This window comes from Oncorhynchus kisutch, unplaced genomic scaffold, assembly GCF_002021735.2.
Source record: "Oncorhynchus kisutch isolate 150728-3 unplaced genomic scaffold, Okis_V2 scaffold3703, whole genome shotgun sequence".
NCBI classification, from domain to species: domain Eukaryota; kingdom Metazoa; phylum Chordata; class Actinopteri; order Salmoniformes; family Salmonidae; genus Oncorhynchus; species Oncorhynchus kisutch.
In genome coordinates this window covers 371,974-394,315 of record NW_022265648.1, presented here as the reverse complement: position 1 = coordinate 394,315, position 22,342 = coordinate 371,974, and the positions used below count along the sequence as shown (strand labels likewise).

Here is a 22,342-nt window from a genome sequence, read left to right as displayed (position 1 = left end):
GGTACCCCCTGTATATAGCCTCATTACTAACCTGTACCCCCACACATTGACTCGGTACAGGTACCCCCTGTATATAGCCTCATTACTAACCTGTACCCCCACACATTGACTCGGTACAGGTACCCCCTGTATATAGCCTCATTACTAACCTGTACCCCCACACATTGACTCGGTACAGGTACCCCCTGTATATAGCCTCATTACTAACCTGTACCCCCACACATTGACTCGGTACAGGTACCCCCTGTATATAGCCTCATTACTAACCTGTACCCCCACACATTGACTCGGTACAGGTACCCCCTGTATATAGCCTCATTACTAACCTGTACCTCCACACATTGACTCGGTACAGGTACCCCCTGTATATAGCCTCATTACTAACCTGTACCCCCACACATTGACTCGGTACAGGTACCCCCTGTATATAGCCTCATTACTAACCTGTACCCCCACACATTGACTCGGTACAGGTACCCCCTGTATATAGCCTCATTACTAACCTGTACCCCCACACATTGACTCGGTACAGGTACCCCCTGTATATAGCCTCATTACTAACCTGTACCCCCACACATTGACTCGGTACAGGTACCCCCTGTATATAGCCTCATTACTAACCTGTACCCCCACACATTGACTCGGTACAGGTACCCCCTGTATATAGCCTCATTACTAACCTGTACCTCCACACATTGACTCGGTACAGGTACCCCCTGTATATAGCCTCATTACTAACCTGTACCCCCACACATTGACTCGGTACAGGTACCCCCTGTATATAGCCTCATTACTAACCTGTACCCCCACACATTGACTCGGTACAGGTACCCCCTGTATATAGCCTCATTACTAACCTGTACCTCCACACATTGACTCGGTACAGGTACCCCCTGTATATAGCCTCATTACTAACCTGTACCCCCACACATTGACTCGGTACAGGTACCCCCCTGTATATAGCCTCATTACTAACCTGTACCCCCACACATTGACTCGGTACAGGTACCCCCTGTATATAGCCTCATTACTAACCTGTACCCCCACACATTGACTCGGTACAGGTACCCCCTGTATATAGCCTCATTACTAACCTGTACCCCCACACATTGACTCGGTACAGGTACCCCCTGTATATAGCCTCATTACTAACCTGTACCCCCACACATTGACTCGGTACAGGTACCCCCTGTATATAGCCTCATTACTAACCTGTACCCCCACACATGGACTCGGTACAGGTACCACCTGTATATAGCCTCATTACTAACCTGTACCCCCACACATTGACTCGGTACTGGTACCACCTGTATATAGCCTCATTACTAACCTGTACCCCCACACATCGACTCAGTACAGGTACCCCCTGTATATAGCCTCATTACTAACCTGTACCCCCACACATTGACTCGGTACTGGTACCACCTGTATATAGCCTCATTATTTTATTGTGTAGGGGGTTAAGGGTTATTGGAGTTGAAGGGTTGTGTTTTGAGACAGGTTGGTGTTATCAGAGGGAAACAGTTTAGGGGTTAAGGGTTAAAGGTTATTGTCTGTCAGTTTAGGGGGTAAAGATTATTGTCTGTCAGTTTAGGGGGTAAAGGTTATTGTCTGTCAGTTTAGGGGTTAAAGGTTATTGTCTGTCAGTTTAGGGGGTAAAGGTTTTTGTCTGTCAGTTTAGGGGTTAAAGGTTATTGTCTGTCAGTTTAGGGGTTAAAGGTTATTGTCTGTTAGTTTAGGGGTTAAAGGTTATTGTCTGTCAGTTTAGGGGTTAAAGGGTTAAAGGTTATTGTCTGTCAGATTCAAGGGACCCCCTCCGCTCCTGGAGGGCCCGCTGGCTGTCAACACCAGACTACAGAACGGACGCAGGCTGTTCACTGGACAACTACATGGACCAGAATCCTTCACTGCGGACCAGGAGGGTAAGAACTCGTCTGTCTGTCTTTCATTCAACGTTTAATTGAATCCTGTCTGTTGGTCTTTCATCCGCCTCCTCAGTGTTTATATGACCTTTGACTGGAAATACCTTTTTAGAACTCTGTGGCCTGTCTGACCCCTGACCTCTAACCTCTGGTGTCTCCTAGGTAACGTGTACACAGGGACGGTGGATGGGAAGCTGTGGAGGATCCATCAGGAGACTCTAACCCTCATCACCCACATGGGGCAGGACTTACAGGAGTGTGGTCAGTAACTAACTAACTAACTAACTACCCAACCCTGATGCTAACTAACTAACCAACCCTAACGCTAACTAACCCTAACTCATCACCCACATGGGACAGGACTTACAGGAGTGTGGTCAGTAACTAACTAACTAACTAACTAACTAACTAACTAACCCTAACTCATCACCCACGTGGGACAGGACTTACAGGAGTGTGGTCAGTAACTAACTAACTAACCCTAACTCATCACCCACGTGGGACAGGACTTACAGGAGTGTGGTCAGTAACTAACTAACCAACCCTAACGCTAACTAACGCTAACTCATCACCCACGCAGGACAGGACTTACAGGAGTGTGGTCAGTAACTAACCCTAATGCTAACTCATCACCCACGTGGGACAGGACTTACAGGAGTGTGGTCAGTAACTAACTAACTAACCAACCCTAACGCTAACTCATCACCCACGTGGGACAGGACATACAGGAGTGTGGTCAGTAACTAACTAACCCTACTGTATTACCTCACGCTGAGCAGCACTCCCCCTACTGTATTACCTCATGCTGAGCAGCACTCCCCCTACTGTATTACCTCACGATGAGCAGCACTCCCCCTACTGTATTACCTCCATTACCTCACGCTGAGCAGTACTCAGCCTACTGTATTACCTCACGCTGCACCTCCCCCGACTGTATTACCTCACACTGAGCAGCACTCCCCTACTGTATAACCTCAAGCTGAGCAGCACTCCCCCTACTGTATTACCTCAGCACTCCCCCTACTGTATTACCTCACGTTGAGCAGCACTCCCCCTACTGTATTACCTCACGCTGAGCAGCACTCCCCCTACTGTATTACCTCAGCACTCCCTCTACTGTATTACCTCAGCACTCCCCTCTACTGTATTACCTCATGCTGAGCAGCACTCCCCCTACTGTATTACTCCCCCCTACTGTATTACCTCACCACCCCTACTGTATTACCTCACGCTGAGCAGCACTCCCCCCTACTGTATTACCTCACGCTGAGCAGCACTCCCCCTACTGTATTACCTCATGCTGAGCAGCACTCCCTCTACTGTATTACCTCACACTGAGCAGCACTCCCCCTACTGTATTACCTCCATTACCTCACGCTGAGCAGCACCCCCCCCTACTGTATTACCTCATGCTGAGCAGCACTCCCCCTACTGTATTACCTCACGCTGAGCAGCACCCCCCCTACTGTATTACCTCACGCTGCACCTCCCCCGACTGTATTACCTCACACTGAGCAGCACTCCCCTACTGTATAACCTCAAGCTGAGCAGCACTCCCCCTACTGTATTACCTCAGCACTCCCCCTACTGTATTACCTCACGCTGAGCAGCACTCCCCCTACTGTATTACCTCACGCTGAGCAGCACTCCCCCCTACTGTATTACCTCACGCTGAGCAGCACTCCCTCTACTGTATTACCTCACGCTGAGCAGCACTCCCCCCTACTGTATTACCTGATGCTGAGCACCACTCCCTCTACTGTATTACCTCACGCTGAGAACCGCTCCCCCTACTGTATTACCTCACGCTGAGCAGCACTACCCTACTGTATTACCTCACGCTGAGCAGCACTCCCCCTACTGTATTACCTCACGCTGAGCAGCACTCCCCCCCACTGTATTACCTGACGCTGAGCAGCACTCCCTCTACTGTATTACCTCACGCTGAGCAGCACTCCCCCTACTGTATTACCTCACGCTGAGCAGCACTCCCCCCCCACTGTATTACCTGACGCTGAGCAGCACTCCCCCTACTGTATTACCTCACGCTGAGCAGCACTCCCCCCCCACTGTATTACCTGACGCTGGGCAGCACTCCCTCTACTGTATTACCTCACGCTGAGCAGCACTCCCACTACTGTATTACCTCACGCTGAGAACCGCTCCCCCTACTGTATTACCTCACGCTGAGCAGCACTCCCCCTACTGTATTACCTCACGCTGAGCAGCACTCCCCCTCTACTGTATTACCTCACGCTGAGCAGCACTCCCCCTACTGTATTACCTGACGCTGAGCATCACTCCCCCTACTGTATTACCTCACGCTGAGCAGCACTCCCCCTACTGTATTACCTCACGCTGAGCATCACTCCCCCTACTGTATTACCTCAGCACTCCCCCTACTGTATTACCTCACGCTGAGCAGCACTCCCTCTACTGTATTACCTCACGCTGAGCAGCACTCCCTCTACTGTATTACCTCACGCTGAGCAGCACTCCCCCTACTGTATTACCTCACGCTGAGCAGCACTCCCTCTACTGTATTACCTCACGCTGAGCAGCACTCCCTCTACTGTATTACCTCACGCTGAGCAGCACTCCCCCCTACTGTATTACCTCACGCTGAGCAGCACTCCCCCTACTGTATTACCTCAGCACTCCCCCTACTGTATTACCTCACGCTGAGCAGCACTCCCCCTACTGTATTACCTCATGCTGAGCAGCACTCCCCCTACTGTATTACCTCACGCTGAGCAGCACTCCCCCTACTGTATTACCTCCCCCTACTGTATTACCTCATGCTGAGCAGCACTCCCCCTACTGTATTACCTCACGCTGAGCAGCACTCCCCCTACTGTATTACCTCACGCTGAGCAGCACTCCCCCTACTGTATTACCTCACGCTGAGCAGCACTCCCCCTACTGTATTACCTCCCCCTACTGTATTACCTCAGCACTCCCCTCTACTGTATTACCTCACGCTGAGCAGCACTCCCCCTACTGTATTACTCCCCCCTACTGTATTACCTCACGCTGAGCAGCACTCCCTCTACTGTATTACCTCACGCTGAGCAGCACTCCCCCTACTGTATTACCTCACGCTGAGCAGCACTCCCCCTACTGTATTACCTCACGCTGAGCAGCACTCCCCCTACTGTATTACCTCACGCTGAGCAGCATTCCCCCTACTGTATTACCTCACGCTGAGCAGCACTCCCCCTACTGTATTACCTCACGCTGAGCAGCACTCCCCCTACTGTATTACCTCACTCTGAGCAGCACTCCCCCTACTGTATTACCTCACGCTGAGCAGCACTCCCCCTACTGTATTACCTCACGCTGAGCAGCACTCCCCCTACTGTATTACCTCACGCTGCACTTCCCCAAGCTAACAGTTCTTCGTGGCTATCTGGCTAGCAAACAATTATTCGTGGCTATCTGGCTAGCTCACAGTTCTTCATGGCTATCTGGCTAGCTCACAGTTCTTCATGGCTATCTGGCTAGCTAACAATTCTTCATGGCTATCTGGCTAGCTAACAATTCTTCATGGCTATCTGGCTAGCTAACAATTCTTCATGGCTATCTGGCTAGCTGACAGTAGTAGGAGTGTGGTCAGTAATTATAGCAGGCTTATTGATGTATGATGGAATCTGTCTGGGGTCTACAGGGCTGTGTTTAGTTCAGTAGGTATGAAACAGGTGAGAAAACATTTATAAAAGGAGGAGGACCTGAATATTTCAGATGTTCTACTGGACCCCTGGTGTGGAACACTGACTCTTCTGTTGGGAAGTGTTTAGCTGTGGGAACGTGTTCTGTTCAGATCTCTGTTGATGTGGCCGGCAGCCGATTGTCTTCCTCTGAGCTCTGGCCAAAACAGACGTTTGTGTGTGTGCCAGGTTGTGTGTGTGTGTGTGTCAGGTTGTGTGTGTGTGTGTGTGTGTGTCAGGTTGTGTGTGTGTGTGTGTGTGTGTCAGGTTGTGTGTGTGTGTGTGTGTGTCAGGTTGTGTTAGAGACGGTCTAGTAAATCTCTAGAAATCCTCTGATGTTGTTCCAGACGGGAGATGGAGAGACCGAAAGAGGGCAGGACAGACTGTGATGTTATCTCTGTTGGTCCTCTAGGTAGCAGGACAGACTGATGTTATCTCTGTTGGTCCTCTAGGTAGCAGGACAGACTGTGATGTTATCTCTGTTGGTCCTCTAGGTAGCAGGACAGACTGTGATGTTATCTCTGTTGGTCCTCTAGGTAGCAGGACAGACTGTGATGTTATCTCTGTTGGTCCTCTAGGTAGCAGGACAGACTGTGATGTTATCTCTGTTGGTCCTCTAGGTAGCAGGACAGACTGTGATGTTATCTCTGTTGGTCCTCCAAGGTAGCAGGACAGACTGTGATGTTATCTCTGTTGGCCCTCTAGGTAGCAGGACAGACTGTGATGTTATCTCTGTTGGTCCTCTAGGTAGCAGGACAGACTGTGATGTTATCTCTGTTGGTCCTCCAAGGTAGCAGGACAGACTGTGATGTTATCTCTGTTGGTCCTCTAGGTAGCAGGACAGACTGTGATGTTATCTCTGTTGGTCCTCTAGGTAGCAGGACAGACTGTGATGTTATCTCTGTTGGTCCTCTAGGTAGCAGGACAGACTGTGATGTTATCTCTGTTGGTCCTCTAGGTAGCAGGACCGACTGTGATGTTATCTCTGTTGGTCCTCTAGGTAGCAGGACAGACTGTGATGTTATCTCTGTTGGTCCTCTAGGTAGCAGGACAGACTGATGTTATCTCTGTTGGTCCTCTAGGTAGCAGGACAGACTGTGATGTTATCTCTGTTGGTCCACTAGGTAGCAGGACAGACTATGAGCCAGTCTGTGGTCGTCCTCATGGTGTGCGGTTGGACAGTGGTGGTCAGCTGATCGTAGCGGACTCCTACTTTGGGCTGTTTTCTGTTGACCCCCAGACTGGACACAAGACCCTGCTACTGGACAGCAAGACAGGTAACGTCCCCTATCCCAGACTGGACACAAGACCCTGCTACTGGACAGCAACACGGTTAACCCCTGACCCCTAACCTCCAGACTGGACACAAGACCCTGCTACTGGACAGCAACACAGTTAACCCCCAGACTGGACACAAGACCCTGCTACTGGACAGCAACACAGTTGACAGGTAACCCCCAGACTGGACACAAGACCCTGCTACTGGACAGCAACACTGTTGACCCCTGACCCCTAACCCCCAGACTGGACATCATAGTCTGCTACTGGACAGCAAACAAGGTCTGATCATTCACAGTCTAACCCCTAACCTTAACTCTGACTGGACAGCAGGTCTGACAGTCTAACCCCTAACCTTAACTCTGACTGGACAGCAGGTCTGACAGTCTAACCCCTAACCTTAACTCTGACTGGACAGCAGGTCTGACAGTCTAACCCCTAACCTTAACTCTGACTGGACAGCAGGTCTGACAGTCTAACCCCTAACCTTAACTCTGACTGGACAGCAGGTCTGACAGTCTAACCCCTAACCTTATCTCTGACTGGACAGCAGGTCTGACAGTCTAACCCCTAACCTTAACTCTGACTGGACAGCAGGTCTGACAGTCTAACCCCTAACCTTATCTCTGACTGGACAGCAGGTCTGACAGTCTAACCCCTAACCTTATCTCTGACTGGACAGCAGGTCTGACAGTCTAACCTTAACTCTGACTGGACAGCAGGTCTGACAGTCTAACCCCTAACCTTAACTCTGACTAGACAGCAGGTCTGACAGTCTAACCCCTAACCTTATCTCTGACTGGACAGCAGGTCTGACAGTCTAACCCCTAACCTTAACTCTGACTGGACTGCAGGTCTGACAGTCTAACCCCTAACCTTATCTCTGACTGGACTGCAGGTCTGACAGTCTAACCCCTAACCTTATCTCTGACTGGACAGCAGGTCTGACAGTCTAACCTTAACTCTGACTGGACAGCAGGTCTGACAGTCTAACCCCTAACCTTAACTCTGACTAGACAGCAGGTCTGACAGTCTAACTCCTAACCTTAACTCTGACTGGACAGCAGGTCTGACAGTCTAACCCCTAACCTTAACTCTGACTGGACAGCAGGTCTGACAGTCTAACCCCTAACCTTAACTCTGACTGGAAAGCAGGTCTGACAGTCTAACCTTAACTCTGACTGGACAGCAGGTCTGACAGTCTAACCCCTAACCTTATCTCTGACTGGACAGCAGGTCTGACAGTCTAACCTTAACTCTGACTGGAAAGCAGGTCTGACAGTCTAACCCCTAACCTTATCTCTGACTGGACAGCAGGTCTGACAGTCTAACCCCTAACCTTATCTCTGACTGGACAGCAGGTCTGACAGTCTAACTCCTAACCTTAACTCTGACTGGACAGCTGGTCTGACAGTCTAACTCCTAACCTTAACTCTGACTGGACAGCAGGTCTGACAGTCTAACCCCTAACCTTATCTCTGACTGGACAGCAGGTCTGACAGTCTAACCTTATCTCTGACTGGACAGCAGGTCTGACAGTCTAACCCCTAACCTTAACTCTGACTGGACAGCAGGTCTGACAGTCTAACCCCTAACCTTATCTCTGACTGGACAGCAGGTCTGACAGTCTAACCCCTAACCTTATCTCTGACTGGACAGCAGGTCTGACAGTCTAACCCCTAACCTTAACTCTGACTGGACAGCAGGTCTGACAGTCTAACCCCTAACCTTAACTCTGACTGGACAGCAGGTCTGACAGTCTAACCCCTAACCTTATCTCTGACTGGACAGCAGGTCTGACAGTCTAACCCCTAACCTTAACTCTGACTGGACAGCAGGTCTGACAGTCTAACCCCTAACCTTAACTCTGACTGGACAGCAGGTCTGACAGTCTAACCCCTAACCTTATCTCTGACTGGACAGCAGGTCTGACAGTCTAACCCCTAACCTTATCTCTGACTGGACAGCAGGTCTGACAGTCTAACCCCTAACCTTAACTCTGACTGGACAGCAGGTCTGACAGTCTAACCCCTAACCTTATCTCTGACTGGACAGCAGGTCTGACAGTCTAACCCCTAACCTTATCTCTGACTGGACAGCAGGTCTGACAGTCTAACCCCTAACCTTAACTCTGACTGGACAGCTGGTCTGACAGTCTAACCCCTAACCTTAACTCTGACTGGACAGCTGGTCTGACAGTCTAACCCCTAACCTTATCTCTGACTGGACAGCAGGTCTGACAGTCTAACCCCTAACCTTAACTCTGACTGGACAGCAGGTCTGACAGTCTAACCCCTAACCTTATCTCTGACTGGACAGCAGGTCTGACAGTCTAACCCCTAACCTTAACTCTGACTGGACAGCAGGTCTGACAGTCTAACCCCTAACCTTAACTCTGACTGGACAGCAGGTCTGACAGTCTAACCCCTAACCTTAACTCTGACTGGACAGCAGGTCTGACAGTCTAACCTTAACTCTGACTGGACAGCTGGTCTGACAGTCTAACCCCTAACCTTAACTCTGACTGGACAGCAGGTCTGACAGTCTAACCCCTAACCTTAACTCTGACTGGACAGCAGGTCTGACAGTCTAACCCCTAACCTTAACTCTGACTGGACAGCAGGTCTGACAGTCTAACCCCTAACCTTATCTCTGACTGGACAGCAGGTCTGACAGTCTAACCCCTAACCTTAACTCTGACTGGACTGCAGGTCTGACAGTCTAACCCCTAACCTTAACTCTGACTGGACAGCAGGTTCTAACATATAGAAATATATAAATATAAACATACAGTGGTGAGAACAAGTATTTGATAACCTGAAAAATCGGCAGTGTTTCCTACTTACAAAGCATGTAGAGGTCTATCATTTTCATCATAGGTTCACTTCAACTGTGAGAGACGGAATCAAAAATCTAGAAAATCACATTGTATGATTTTTAAGTAATGTCTCCAAGAACACAGCCTCCATCATTCTTAAATGGAAGAAGTTTGGAACCACCAAGACTCTTCCTAGAGCCGCCCGGCCAAACTGAGCAATCGGGAGAAGGGCCTTGGTCTAGGGAGGTGACTGAGAACCCAATGGTCACTCTGACAGAGCTCCAGAGTTCCTCTGTGGCAATTGGAGAACCTTCCAGAAGGACAACCATTTCTGCAGCACTCCACCAATCAGGCCTTATGGAGTTTGCAAAAGACACCTAAAGGACCCTCAGACCATGAGAAACAAGATTCTCTGGTCTGATGAAACCAAGATTCAAATCAAATCAAATTTATTTATATAGCCCTTCGTACATCAGCTGATATCTCAAAGTGCTGTACAGAAACCCAGCCTAAAACCCCAAACAGCAAGCAATGCAGGTGTATGAACATTTGAACATCTTGGCCATGTTCTGTTATAATCTCCACCCGGCACAGCCAGAAGAGGACTGGCCACCCCACATATGCTCTCTCTAATTCTCTCTTTCTTTCTCTCTCTCGGAGGACCTGAGCCCTAGGACCATGCCCCAGGACTACCTGACATGATGACTCCTTGCTGTCCCCAGTCCACCTGGCCGTGCTGCTGCTCCAGTTTCAACTGTTCTGCCTTATTATTATACAACCATGCTGGTCATTTATGAACATTTGAACATCTTGGCCATGTTCTGTTATAATCTCCACCCGGCACAGCCAGAAGAGGACTGGCCACCCTACATAGCCTGGTTTTGGCCTTTCTAGGGAGTTTTTCCTAGCCACGGCAGCAAGGAGTCCTCTTCTGGCTATGCCGGGTGGAGATTATAACAGAACATGGCCAAGATGTTCAAATGTTCATAAATGACCAGCATGGTCGAATAATAACAAGGCAGAACAGTTGAAACTGGAGCAGCAGCACGGTCAGGTGGACTGGGGACAGCAAGGAGTCATCATGTCAGGTAGTCCTGGGGCATGGTCCTAGGGCTCAGGTCAGTTGAAACTGGAGCAGCAGCACAGCCAGGTGGACTGGGGACAGCAAGGAGTCATCATGTCAGGTAGTCCTGGGGCATGGTCCTAGGGCTCAGGTCAGTTGAAACTGGAGCAGCAGCACAGCCAGGTGGACTGGGGACAGCAAGGAGTCATCGTGTCAGGTAGTCCTGGGGCATGGTCCTAGGGCTCAGGTCCTCCGAGAGAGAGAGAGAAAGAGAGAATTAGAGAACGCACACTTAGATTCACACAGGACACCGAATAGGACAGGAGATGTACTCCAGATATAACAAACTGACCCTAGCCCCCCGACACATAAACTACTGCAGCATAAATACTGGAGGCTGAGACAGGAGGGGTCAGGAGACACTGTGGCCCCATCCGAGGACACCCCCGGACAGGGCCAAACAGGAAGGATATAACCCACCCACTTTGCGAAAGCACAGCCCCCACACCACTAGAGGGATATCTTCAACCACCAACTTACCATCCTGAGACAAGGCTGACTATAGCCCACAAAGATCTCTGCCATGGCACAACCCAATGGGGGGCGCCAACCCAGACAGGTTGACCACATCAGTGAATCAGCCCACTCAGGTGATGCACCCCTTCCAGGGACGGCATGAGAGAGCCCCAGTAAGCCAGTGACTCAGCCCCTGTAATAGGGTTAGAGGCAGAGAATCCCAGTGGGAAGAGGGGAACCAGCCAGGCAGAGACAGCAAGGGCGGTTCGTTGCGCCAGAGCCTTTCCGTTCACCTTCCCACTCCTGGGCCAGACTACACTCAATCATATGACCCACTGAAGAGATGAGTCTTCAGTAAAGACTTAAAGGTTGAGACCGAGTTTGCGTCTCTGACATGGGTAGGCAGACCGTTCCATAAAAATGGAGCTCTATAGGAGAAAGCCCTGCCTCCAGCTGTTTGCTTAGAAATTCTAGGGACAATTAGGAGGCCTGCGTCTTGTGACCGTAGCGTACGTGTAGGTATGTACGGCAGGACCAAATCAGAGAGATAGGTAGGAGCAAGCCCATGTAATGCTTTGTAGGTTAGCAGTAAAACCTTGAAATCAGCCCTTGCTTTGACAGGAAGCCAGTGTAGAGAGGCTAGCACTGGAGTAATATGATCAATATGTTTGGTTCTAGTCAGGATTCTAGCAGCCGTATTTAGCACTAACTGAAGTTTATTTAGTGCTTTATCCAGGTAGCCTGAAAGTAGAGCATTGCAGTAGTCTAACCTAGAAGTGACAAAAGCATGGATACATTTTTCTGCATCATTTTTGGCCAGAAAGTTTCTGATTTTTGCAATGTTACGTAGATGGAAAACAGTTTTATTTGAGACGACTGTACAACCATTAAGATTAATTGTCAGATTCAACAGAAGATCTCTTTGTTTCTTGGGACCTAGAACAAGCATCTCTGTTTTGTCCGAGTTTAATAGTAGAACGTTTGCAGCCATCCACTTCCTTATGTCTGAAACACATGCTTCTAGGCGAGGGGAAATTTTGGGGCTTCACCATGTTTCATTGAAATGTACAGCTGTGTGTCATCCGCATAGCAGTGAAAGTTAACATTATGTTTTCGAATAACATCCCCAAGAGGGAAAATATATAGTGAAAACAATAGTGGTCCTAAAACGGAACCTTGAGGAACACCGACATTTACAGTTGATTTGTCAGAGGACAAACCATTCACAGAGACAAACTGATATCTTTCCGACAGATAAGATCTAAACCAGGCCAGAACATGTCCGTGTAGACCAATTTGGGTTTCCAATCTCTCGAAAAGAATGTGGTGATCGATGGTATCAAAAGCAGCACTAAGATTGAACTCTTTGGCCTGAATGCCAAGTGTCACATCTGGAGGAAACCTGGCACAATCCCTACGGTGAAGCATGGTGGTGGCAGCATCATGCTGTGGGGGTGTTTTTCAGCTATAGGGACTGGGAGTCTAGTCAGGATCGAGGGAAAGATGAACGGAGCAAAATACAGAACGGAGCATATCTCTGGAGAGACCTGAAAATAGCTGTGCAGTGACACTCCCCATCCAACCTGACAGAGCTTGAGAGGATCTGCAGAGAAGAATGGGAGAAACTCCCCAAATACAGGTGTGCCAAGCTTGTAGCATCATATCTAAGAAGACTCAAGGCTGTAATCTCTGACAAAGGTACTTCAACAAAGTACTGAATAAAGGGTCTGAATACTTATGTAAATGTGATATTTCCATATTTTATTTGTAGTAAATTATCAAAAATGTTTTTGCTTTGTCATTATGGGTTATTGTGATGTCATTATGGGTTATTGTGATGTCATTATGGGTTATTGTGATGTCATTATGGGTTATTGTGATGTCATTATGGGTTATTGTGATGTCATTATGGGTTATTGTGATGTCATTATGGGTTATTGTGATGTCATTATGGGTTATTGTGGTGTCATTATAGGGTATTGTGGTGTCATTATGGGGTATTGTGATGTCATTATGGGTTATTGTGGTGTCATTATAGGGTATCGTGATGTCATTATGGGGTATTGTGATGTCATTATGGGGTATTGTGATGTCATTATGGGGTATTGTGGTGTCATTAAAGGGTATTGTGATGTCATTATGGGGTATTGTGATGTCATTATGGGGTATTGTGGTGTCATTATAGGGTATTGTGGTGTCATTATGGGGTATTGTGTGTTGATTGAGTGGATTTAAAAAATATATATATATTTTATAATAAGGCTATAAAGCAACAAAATGTGGTAAAAGTCAGGCTTGTGAGGCTAATGTACATCCAGTTAACAAATGTAATATCTTTGTGCTCTAGGAGCTGACGGGGTTCCGTTTGCGTTCCTGAACGGGTTGGAGATCTCCTCTCAGACTGGGATCATTTACTTTACGGACTCCTCCTCTCGCTGGGGACGACGACACGTCAAACTAGAGGTCTGTCGCTCTGTACTCCTACAAATCACCCCTCTTCTTTATACTCTCTATAACCCCTGACCTCTAACGTCTAGGTGATAGAGACCAACGCTCTGGGTCGTCTCCTGACCTTTGACCCCGTGTCAGGGCGTGTGGGTGTCCTACTGGATGGTCTCTACATGCCCAATGGCATCGCCCTGTCACCTGACGAGAGCTTCCTGCTGCTGGCCGAGACCAGCATCGGGTGTATCCTCAGGTACACACACACACACCAACGGAGGACAGTGTTTTCCATAGTAACTGTCCTTCCTGGGTTTTTCCTTTTAACATGTAAATATCATTGTGTTATCAGAGGTGGCTGATCAGCAGGACAGAGGAACCCTCACAGTACAGAAAGGCCTTTTTGTTCTATGACAATCATTGTCCTCCCTCACTCAAGATACTGGCTGAAAGGCCTTTTGTTTGAATGACTCATGGTTCCTTTTCTCTCTCTACCTCTGTAGGTACTGGCTGAAAGGCCCCAAGGCTGGCACCAAGGAGGTCATCATGAACAATATGCCTGGTTACCCTGACAACATCCGCCTTAGCGACCGTGGAACCTTCCTGGTTGGTCTAACGACCACACGCTTCAGGAAGCTCATGCCTCCATTCCTGGACCTGATTGGTCCGTACCCAGCGGTCAAACGCTTTCTGGCTAAGGTTAGTTTCACCATCATCATCATCATCATCAATGTGTTGTAGACCTCTCTCCCAGGCCCCTGTATGGTAGACCTCTCTCCCAGGCCCCTGTGTGGTAGACCTCTCTCCCAGGCCCCTGTGTGGTAGACCTCTCTCTCAATCCCCTGTGTGGTAGACCTCTCTCTCAATCCCCTGTGTTGTAGACCTCTCTCCCAGGCCCCTGTGTTGTTGTCCTCTCTCCCAGGCCCCTGTGTGGTAGACCTCTCTCCCAATCCCCTGTGTTGTTGACCTCTCTCCCAGGCCCCTGTGTGGTAGACCTCTCTCCCAGGCCCCTGTGTGGTAGACCTCTCTCCCAGGCCTCTGTGTGGTAGACCTCTCTCCCAGGCAACTGTGGTGTAGACCACACCCCTGTGTTGTAGACCACACCCCTGTGTTGTAGGCCACACCCCTGTGTTGTAGACCTCTCTCCCAGGCCCCTGTGTGGTTGACCTCTCTCCCAGGCCTCTGTGTTGTAGACCTCTCTCCCAGGCCCCTGTGTTGTTGACCTCTCCCCCACGCCCCTGTGTTGTAGACCTCTCCCCCACGCCCCTGTGTTGTAGACCTCTCTCCCAGGCCCCTGTGTGGTTGACCTCTCTCCCAGGCCTCTGTGTTGTAGACCTCTCTCCCAGGCCCCTGTGTTGTTGACCTCTCCCCCACGCCCCTGTGTTGTAGACCTCTCCCCCACGCCCCTGTGTTGTAGACCTCTCTCCCAGGCCCCTGTGTTATTGACCTCTCTCCCAGGCCCCTGTGTTATTGACCTCTCTCCCAGGCCCCTGTGTTATTGACCTCTCTCCCAGGCCCCTGTGTGGTAGACCTCTCCCCAGGCCCCTGTGTTGTAGACCTCTCCCCCACGCCCCTGTGTTGTAGACCTCTCTCCCAGGCCCCTGTGTTGTTTACCTCTCTCCCAGGCCCCTGTGTGGTCTTTGTTCCAGGCTGCAGTGAGACTAGAGAGAGTAATCTGAGAGGACAGAGAGCCTCCATCAAGAGATGATTCAGACAGCAACATGATACAGTGCCTTGTTAAAGTATTCACCCCCCAGCGTTTTCCCTATTTTGTTCCATTACAACCTGTAATTTAAATATATTTTTGGGGGATTGCATGTAATGGACCTACACAGAATGGTTCAAATCAGTGAAGTGAAATGATAATAACTTCCATAGAAATCCAAAAGGAAAAGTGTTGCATATGTATTCAGCCCCTTTGCTGTGAAGCCCCTAAATAAGATCTGGTGCAACCAATTACCTTCAGAAGTCACATCATTAGTTCAATAAAGTCCACCTGTGTGCAATCTAAGTGTCACATGATGTACGTATATATACACCTGCTCTGAAAGGCCCCACTAAGCAAGGGGCACCATGAAGACCAAGGAGCTCTCCAAACAGGTCAGGGACAAAGTTGTGGAGAAGTACTGATCAGGGTTGGATTATAAAACAATATCAGAAACTTTGAACATCCCACGGAGCACCATTAAATTCATTATTAAAAAAATGAATATGGCACCACACCACAACAAACCTGCCAAGAGAGGGCCGCTCACCAAAACTCACAGACCAGGCAAGGAGGGCATTAATGGGGCGGCAGCGTAGCCTAGTGGTTAGAGCATTGGACTAGTAACCGGAAGGTTGCGAGTTCAAACCCCCGAGCTGACAAGGTACAAATCTGTCGTTCTGCCCCTGAACAGGCAGTTAACCCACTGTTCCCAGGCCGTCATTGAAAATAAGAATGTGTTCTTAACTGACTTGCCTGGTTAAATAAAGGTAAAATTAAAATTAAAAGAGAGGCAACAAAGAGACCAAAGATAACCCTGAAGGAGCTGCAAAGCTCCACAGCAGAGATTGGAGTATCTGTCCATAGGACCACTTTAAGCCGTACACTCCACAGAGCTGGGCTTTACAGAAGAGTGGCCTGAAAAAAGCCATTGCTTAAAGAAAAAATAAGCAAATACGTTTGGTGTTTCCCAAAAGACATGTGGGAGACTCCCCAAACATATGGAAGAAGGTACTCTGGCTAGATGAGACTAAAATGTAGCTGTTTGGCCATCAAGGACAACGCTATGGCTGGCGCAATCCCAACACCTCTCATCATCTGAGAACACCATCCCCACAGTGAAGCATGGTGGTGGCAGCATCATGCTGTGGGGTGGTGTTTTTCATCGGCAGGGACTGGGAGACTAGTCAGAATGGAAGGAATGATGGATGGTGCTAAATACAGGGAAATTCTTGAGGGAAACCTGTTTCAGTCTTCCAGAGATTTGAGACTGGGGCGGAGGTTCATCTTCCAGCAGGACAATGACCCTAAGCATACTGCTAAAGCAACACTTGGGTGGTTTAAGTGGAAACATTTAAATGTCTTGGAATGGCCTAGTCAAAGCCCAGACCTCAATCCAATTGAGAATCTGTGATATGACTTAAAGATTGCTGTACACCAGCGGAACCCATCCAACTTGAAGGAGCTGGAGCAGTTTTGCCTTGAAGAATGGGAAGAAATCCCAGTGGCTAGATGTGCCAAGCTTATAGAGACATACCCCCAAGAGACTTACAGCTGTAATTGCTGCAACATGGTGTTCTAATAGAGATAAATAAAGAGATAATTCAGACAGCAACATGGTGTTCTAGTAGAGATAAATACAAGAGATAATTCAGACAGCAACATGGTGTTCTAGTAGAGATAAATAAAGAGATAATTCAGACAGCAACATGGTGTTCTAGTAGAGATAAATACAAGAGATAATTCAGACAGCAACATGGTGTTCTAGTAGAGATAAATACAAGAGATAATTCAGACAGCAACATGGTGTTCTAGTAGAGATAAATAAAGAGATAATTCAGACAGCAACATGGTGTTCTAGTAGAGATAAATAAAGAGATAATTCAGACAGCAACATGGTGTTCTAATAGAGATAAATACAAGAGATAATTCAGACAGCAACATGGTGTTCTAGAGGAGATAAATACAAGAGATAATTCAGACAGCAACATGGTGTTCTAGTAGAGATAAATACAAGAGATAATTCAGACAGCAACATGGTGTTCTAGTAGAGATAAATACAAGAGATAATTCAGACAGCAACATGGTGTTCTAGTAGAGATAAATAAAGAGATAATTCAGACAGCAACATGGTGTTCTAGAGGAGATAATGTATGTAAACTGTTCTGGAATGTACGATGCTATAGTAATATTATAGTACACTGGTATAATACTAATAGTAAAGCCTTTGTGTTCTGGTGGATGTTTCCAGGAATATACACTTAGGGGACAAAACATTAAGAACACCTGCTCTTTCCATGACATAGCTTTCACCTGGTCAGTCTATGATTCCTTATCGATGTCACCTGTTAAATCCACTTCAATCAGTGTAGATGAAGGGGAGGAGACGGGTTAAAGAAGGGTTTTTAAGCCTTGAGACAATGGAGACATGGATTGTGTCTGTGTGCTATTCAGAGGGTGAATGGACAGGACAACATGTTGAAGCCTTGAGACAGTGATTGTGTCTGTGTGCTATTCAGAGGGTGAATGGACAGGACAACATGTTGAAGCCTTGAGACAGTGATTGTGTCTGTGTGCTATTCAGAGGGTGAATGGACAGGACAACATGTTGAAGCCTTGAGACAGTGATTGTGTCTGTGTGCTATTCAGAGGGTGAATGGACAGGACAACATGTTGAAGCCTTGAGACAGTGATTGTGTCTGTGTGCTATTCAGAGGGTGAATGGACAGGACAACATGTTGAAGCCTTGAGACAGTGATTGTGTCTGTGTGCTATTCAGAGGGTGAATGGACAGGACAACATGTTGAAGCCTTGAGACAGTGATTATGTCTGTGTGCTATTCAGAGGGTGAATGGACAGGACAACATGTTGAAGCCTTGAGACAGTGATTGTGTCTGTGTGCTATTCAGAGGGTGAATGGACAGGACAACATGTTGAAGCCTTGAGACAGTGATTATGTCTGTGTGCTATTCAGAGGGTGAATGGACAGGACAACATGTTGAAGCCTTGAGACAGTGATTGTGTCTGTGTGCTATTCAGAGGGTGAATGGACAGGACAACATGTTGAAGCCTTGAGACAGTGATTGTGTCTGTGTGCTATTCAGAGGGTGAATGGACAGGACAACATGTTGAAGCCTTGAGACAGTGATTGTGTCTGTGTGCTATTCAGAGGGTGAATGGACAGGACAACATGTTGAAGCCTTGAGACAGTGATTGTGTCTGTGTGCTATTCAGAGGGTGAATGGACAGGACAACATGTTGAAGCCTTGAGACAGTGATTGTGTCTGTGTGCTATTCAGAGGGTGAATGGACAGGACAACATGTTGAAGCCTTGAGACAGTGATATGTGTCTGTGTGCTATTCAGAGGGTGAATGGACAGGACAACATGTTGAAGCCTTGAGACAGTGATTGTGTCTGTGTGCTATTCAGAGGGTGAATGGCCAGGACAACATGTTGAAGCTTTGAGACAGTGATTGTGTCTGTGTGCTATTCAGAGGGTGAATGGACAGGACAACATGTTGAAGCCTTGAGACAGTGATTGTGTCTGTGTGCTATTCAGAGGGTGAATGGACAGGACAACATGTTGAAGCCTTGAGACAGTGATTGTGTCTGTGTGCTATTCAGAGGGTGAATGGACAGGACAACATGTTGAAGCCTTGAGACAGTGATTGTGTCTGTGTGCTATTCAGAGGGTGAATGGACAGGACAACATGTTGAAGCCTTGAGACAGTGATTGTGTCTGTGTGCTATTCAGAGGGTGAATGGACAGGACAACATGTTGAAGCCTTGAGACAGTGATTGTGTCTGTGTGCTATTCAGAGGGTGAATGGGCAGGACAACATGTTGAAGCCTTGAGACAGTGATTGTGTCTGTGTGCTATTCAGAGGGTGAATGGACAGGACAACATGTTGAAGCCTTGAGACAGTGATTGTGTCTGTGTGCTATTCAGAGGGTGAATGGACAGGACAACATGTTGAAGTGCCTCTGAATGGGTTATAATAGTAGGTGCCAGGAGCCGGTTTATGTCAAGAACTGCAACTTTGCTGGGGTTTTCACACTCAACAGTTTCCTGTGTGTATCAAGAATGGTCCACCACCCAGAGGACATCCAGCCAACTTGACACATCTGTGGGAAGCCTTGGAGTCAACATGGGCCAGCATCCCTGTGGAGTGCTTTCAACACCTTGTAGTCCCCGCCCGACGAATTGAGGCTGTTCTGAGGGCTAAAGGGGAGGAGCAACTCCATATGAGGAAGGTGTTCTTAATGTTTTGTCCAGTGTATTTCTATAATGAAAGGACATATTAAAGCCCGGAGCTTGTGTTCTGTTTTCTTCCAGGTGGTTCCTCTGAGCTGGTACAACATGCTGTTGCCTAGATACGGCCTAGTGTTGGAGTTGGACGGGGAAGGGGAGGTGCTGGGGAGTCTCCATGACCCTACAGGCAGCCTGACCTGGGCCGTCAGCGACGTGTTCTCCCACCAGGGGAGACTCTACCTGGGTAGCACCGACCTGCCCTTCCTTCCTGTCCTGGAGGACTGGATCTAACCACTAACTTCTGCTGCAGGCCTCTCATACTAGGCCTGGGGGGGGCTGGGGGGGAGGGGTAAAGTTAACGGACTGTGACATGTCCAGACTGCAGCAGGCCTCTCATACTAGGCCTGGGGGGGGGGGGGGGGGGGGGGGGTGCTGGGGGGAGGGGTAAAGTTAACTGACTGTGACATGTCCAGACTGCAGCAGGCCTCTCATACTAGGCCTGGGGGGGGGGGGGGCTGGGGGGAGGGGTAAAGTTAACTGACTGTGACATGTCCAGACTGCAGCAGGCCTCTCATACTAGGCCTGGGGGGGGCTGGGGGGAGGGGTAAAGTTAACTGACTGTGACATGTCCAGACTGCAGCAGGCCTCTCATACTAGGCCTGGGGGGGGGCTGGGAGGGGTTAACTGACTGACGTGTCCAGACTGCAGCAGAGATCCTCAGACACTTGGTCCTGGCTCTACTGCCAATCACAACCAGGTGTCCTTTCCACTCCATACGGACATACGGACAGATTCCTGTTGATCTGGGACATTTTTAATACAGATCATTTGGTTCCACAGTGCACTGATTGACCAGGAGACTGTTAAACTGAATATGTCTTCAGTTAGTTCATATGTGGTTCCACAGCGCCTCCTCAGACCCATACAGGGGCCAGATGCTGTTGTAACTAGCCATGCTGTTGTAGGGGTCTGTCTAACCCAGCTGTAGTTAGTAGTGGTCAGTGTCTCCTCAGACCCATACAGGGTCCAGATGCTGTTGTAGGGGTCTGTCTAACCCAGCTGTAGTTAGTAGTGGTCAGTGTCTCCTCAGACCCATACAGGGTCCAGATGCTATTGTAGGGGTCTGTCTAACCCAGCTGTAGTTAGTAGTGGTCAGTGTCTCCTCAGACCCATACAGGGTCCAGATGCTGTTGTAGGGGTCTGTCTAACCCAGCTGTAGTTAGTAGTGGTCAGTGTCTCCTCAGACCCATACAGGGTCCAGATGCTATTGTAGGGGTCTGTCTAACCCAGCTGTAGTTAGTAGTGGTCAGTGTCTCCTCAGACCCATACAGGGGCCAGATTCTGTCGTAGGGGTCTGTCTAACCCAGCTGTAGTTAGTAGTGGTCAGTGTCTCCTCAGACCCATACAGGGTCCAGATGCTGTTGTAGGGGTCTGTCTAACCCAGCTGTAGTTAGTAGTGGTCAGTGTCTCCTCAGACCCATACAGGGGCCAGATTCTGTCGTAGGGGGCTGTCTAACCCAGCTGTAGTTAGTAGTGGTCAGTGTCTCCTCAGACCCATATAGGGTCCAGATTCTGTTGTAGGGGTCTGTCTAACCCAGCTGTAGTTAGTAGTGGTCAGTGTCTCCTCAGACCCATACAGGGTCCAGATGCTGTTGTAGGGGTCTGTCTAACCCAGCTGTAGTTAGTAGTGGTCAGTGTCTCCTCAGACCCATCTGTAATACTGTTCTGTGGACTCATAAAGCATCTCTGTAATAGTCTGTAATATTGTTCTGTGGACTCATAAAGCATCTCTGCAATAGTCTGTAATACTGTTCTGTGGACTCATAAAGCATCTCTGTAATAGTCTGTAATATTGTTCTGTGGACTCAAAGCATCTCTGTAATAGTCTGTAATATTGTTCTGTGGACTCATAAAGCATCTCTGTAATAGTCTGTAATATTGTTCTGTGGACTCATAAAGCATCTCTGTAATAGTCTGTAATATTGTTCTGTGGACTCATAAAGCATCTCTGTAATAGTCTGTAATATTGTTCTGTGGACTCATAAAGCATCTCTGTAATAGTCTGTAATACTGTTTTAATATCGGACTCCGCTGATCTGAAGACAGTCAATGGTGTCACCTGTCACTGATTTTAGAGAGCTGCATAATGTTCTGATCTGTCTAAAGATGCATCTGACGACCTCCAGAGGGGGCAGGATGATCTCATCTGTCTAAAGATGCATCTGACGACCTCCAGAGGGGGCAGGATGATCTGATCTGTCTAAAGATGATTTTAGAGGGCTGCATAATGTTCTGATCTGTCTAAAGATGCATCTGACGACCTCCAGCGGGGGCAGGATGATCTCATCTGTCTAAAGATGATTTTAGAGGGCTGCATAATGTTCTGATCTGTCTAAAGATGCATCTGACGACCTCCAGCGGGGGCAGGATGATCTCATCTGTCTAAAGATGATTTTAGAGGGCTGCATAATGTTCTGATCTGTCTAAAGATGCATCTGACGACCTCCAGCGGGGGCAGGATGATCTCATCTGTCTAAAGATGCAGCTGCCTACCCCCTCTATTCAACCTCCAGCTGCCTACCCCCTCTATTCAACCTCCAGCTGAGTACCCCCTCTATTCAACCTCCAGCTGCCTATC

At 48.4% G+C, this 22,342-nt stretch overlaps 1 protein-coding gene across 1 annotated transcript in view; it reads left to right on the top strand.

Moving 5' to 3' along the window:
• The window catches only part of LOC109887869 (adipocyte plasma membrane-associated protein), a 30,956-nt gene extending 10,900 nt beyond the window's left edge, over window positions 1-20,056 (top strand). The window contains exons 3-9 of the mRNA XM_031820830.1: window positions 1,801-1,922; window positions 2,085-2,183; window positions 6,754-6,906; window positions 13,652-13,767; window positions 13,842-14,002; window positions 14,250-14,445; window positions 19,789-20,056. Coding sequence (XP_031676690.1) covers window positions 1,801-1,922; window positions 2,085-2,183; window positions 6,754-6,906; window positions 13,652-13,767; window positions 13,842-14,002; window positions 14,250-14,445; window positions 19,789-19,995 — 1,054 coding nt within the window. The 3' untranslated portion in view covers window positions 19,996-20,056. The remainder of the gene's footprint in view (window positions 1-1,800; window positions 1,923-2,084; window positions 2,184-6,753; window positions 6,907-13,651; window positions 13,768-13,841; window positions 14,003-14,249; window positions 14,446-19,788) is intronic.
• The last annotated feature ends 2,286 nt before the right edge of the window (window positions 20,057-22,342 follow it).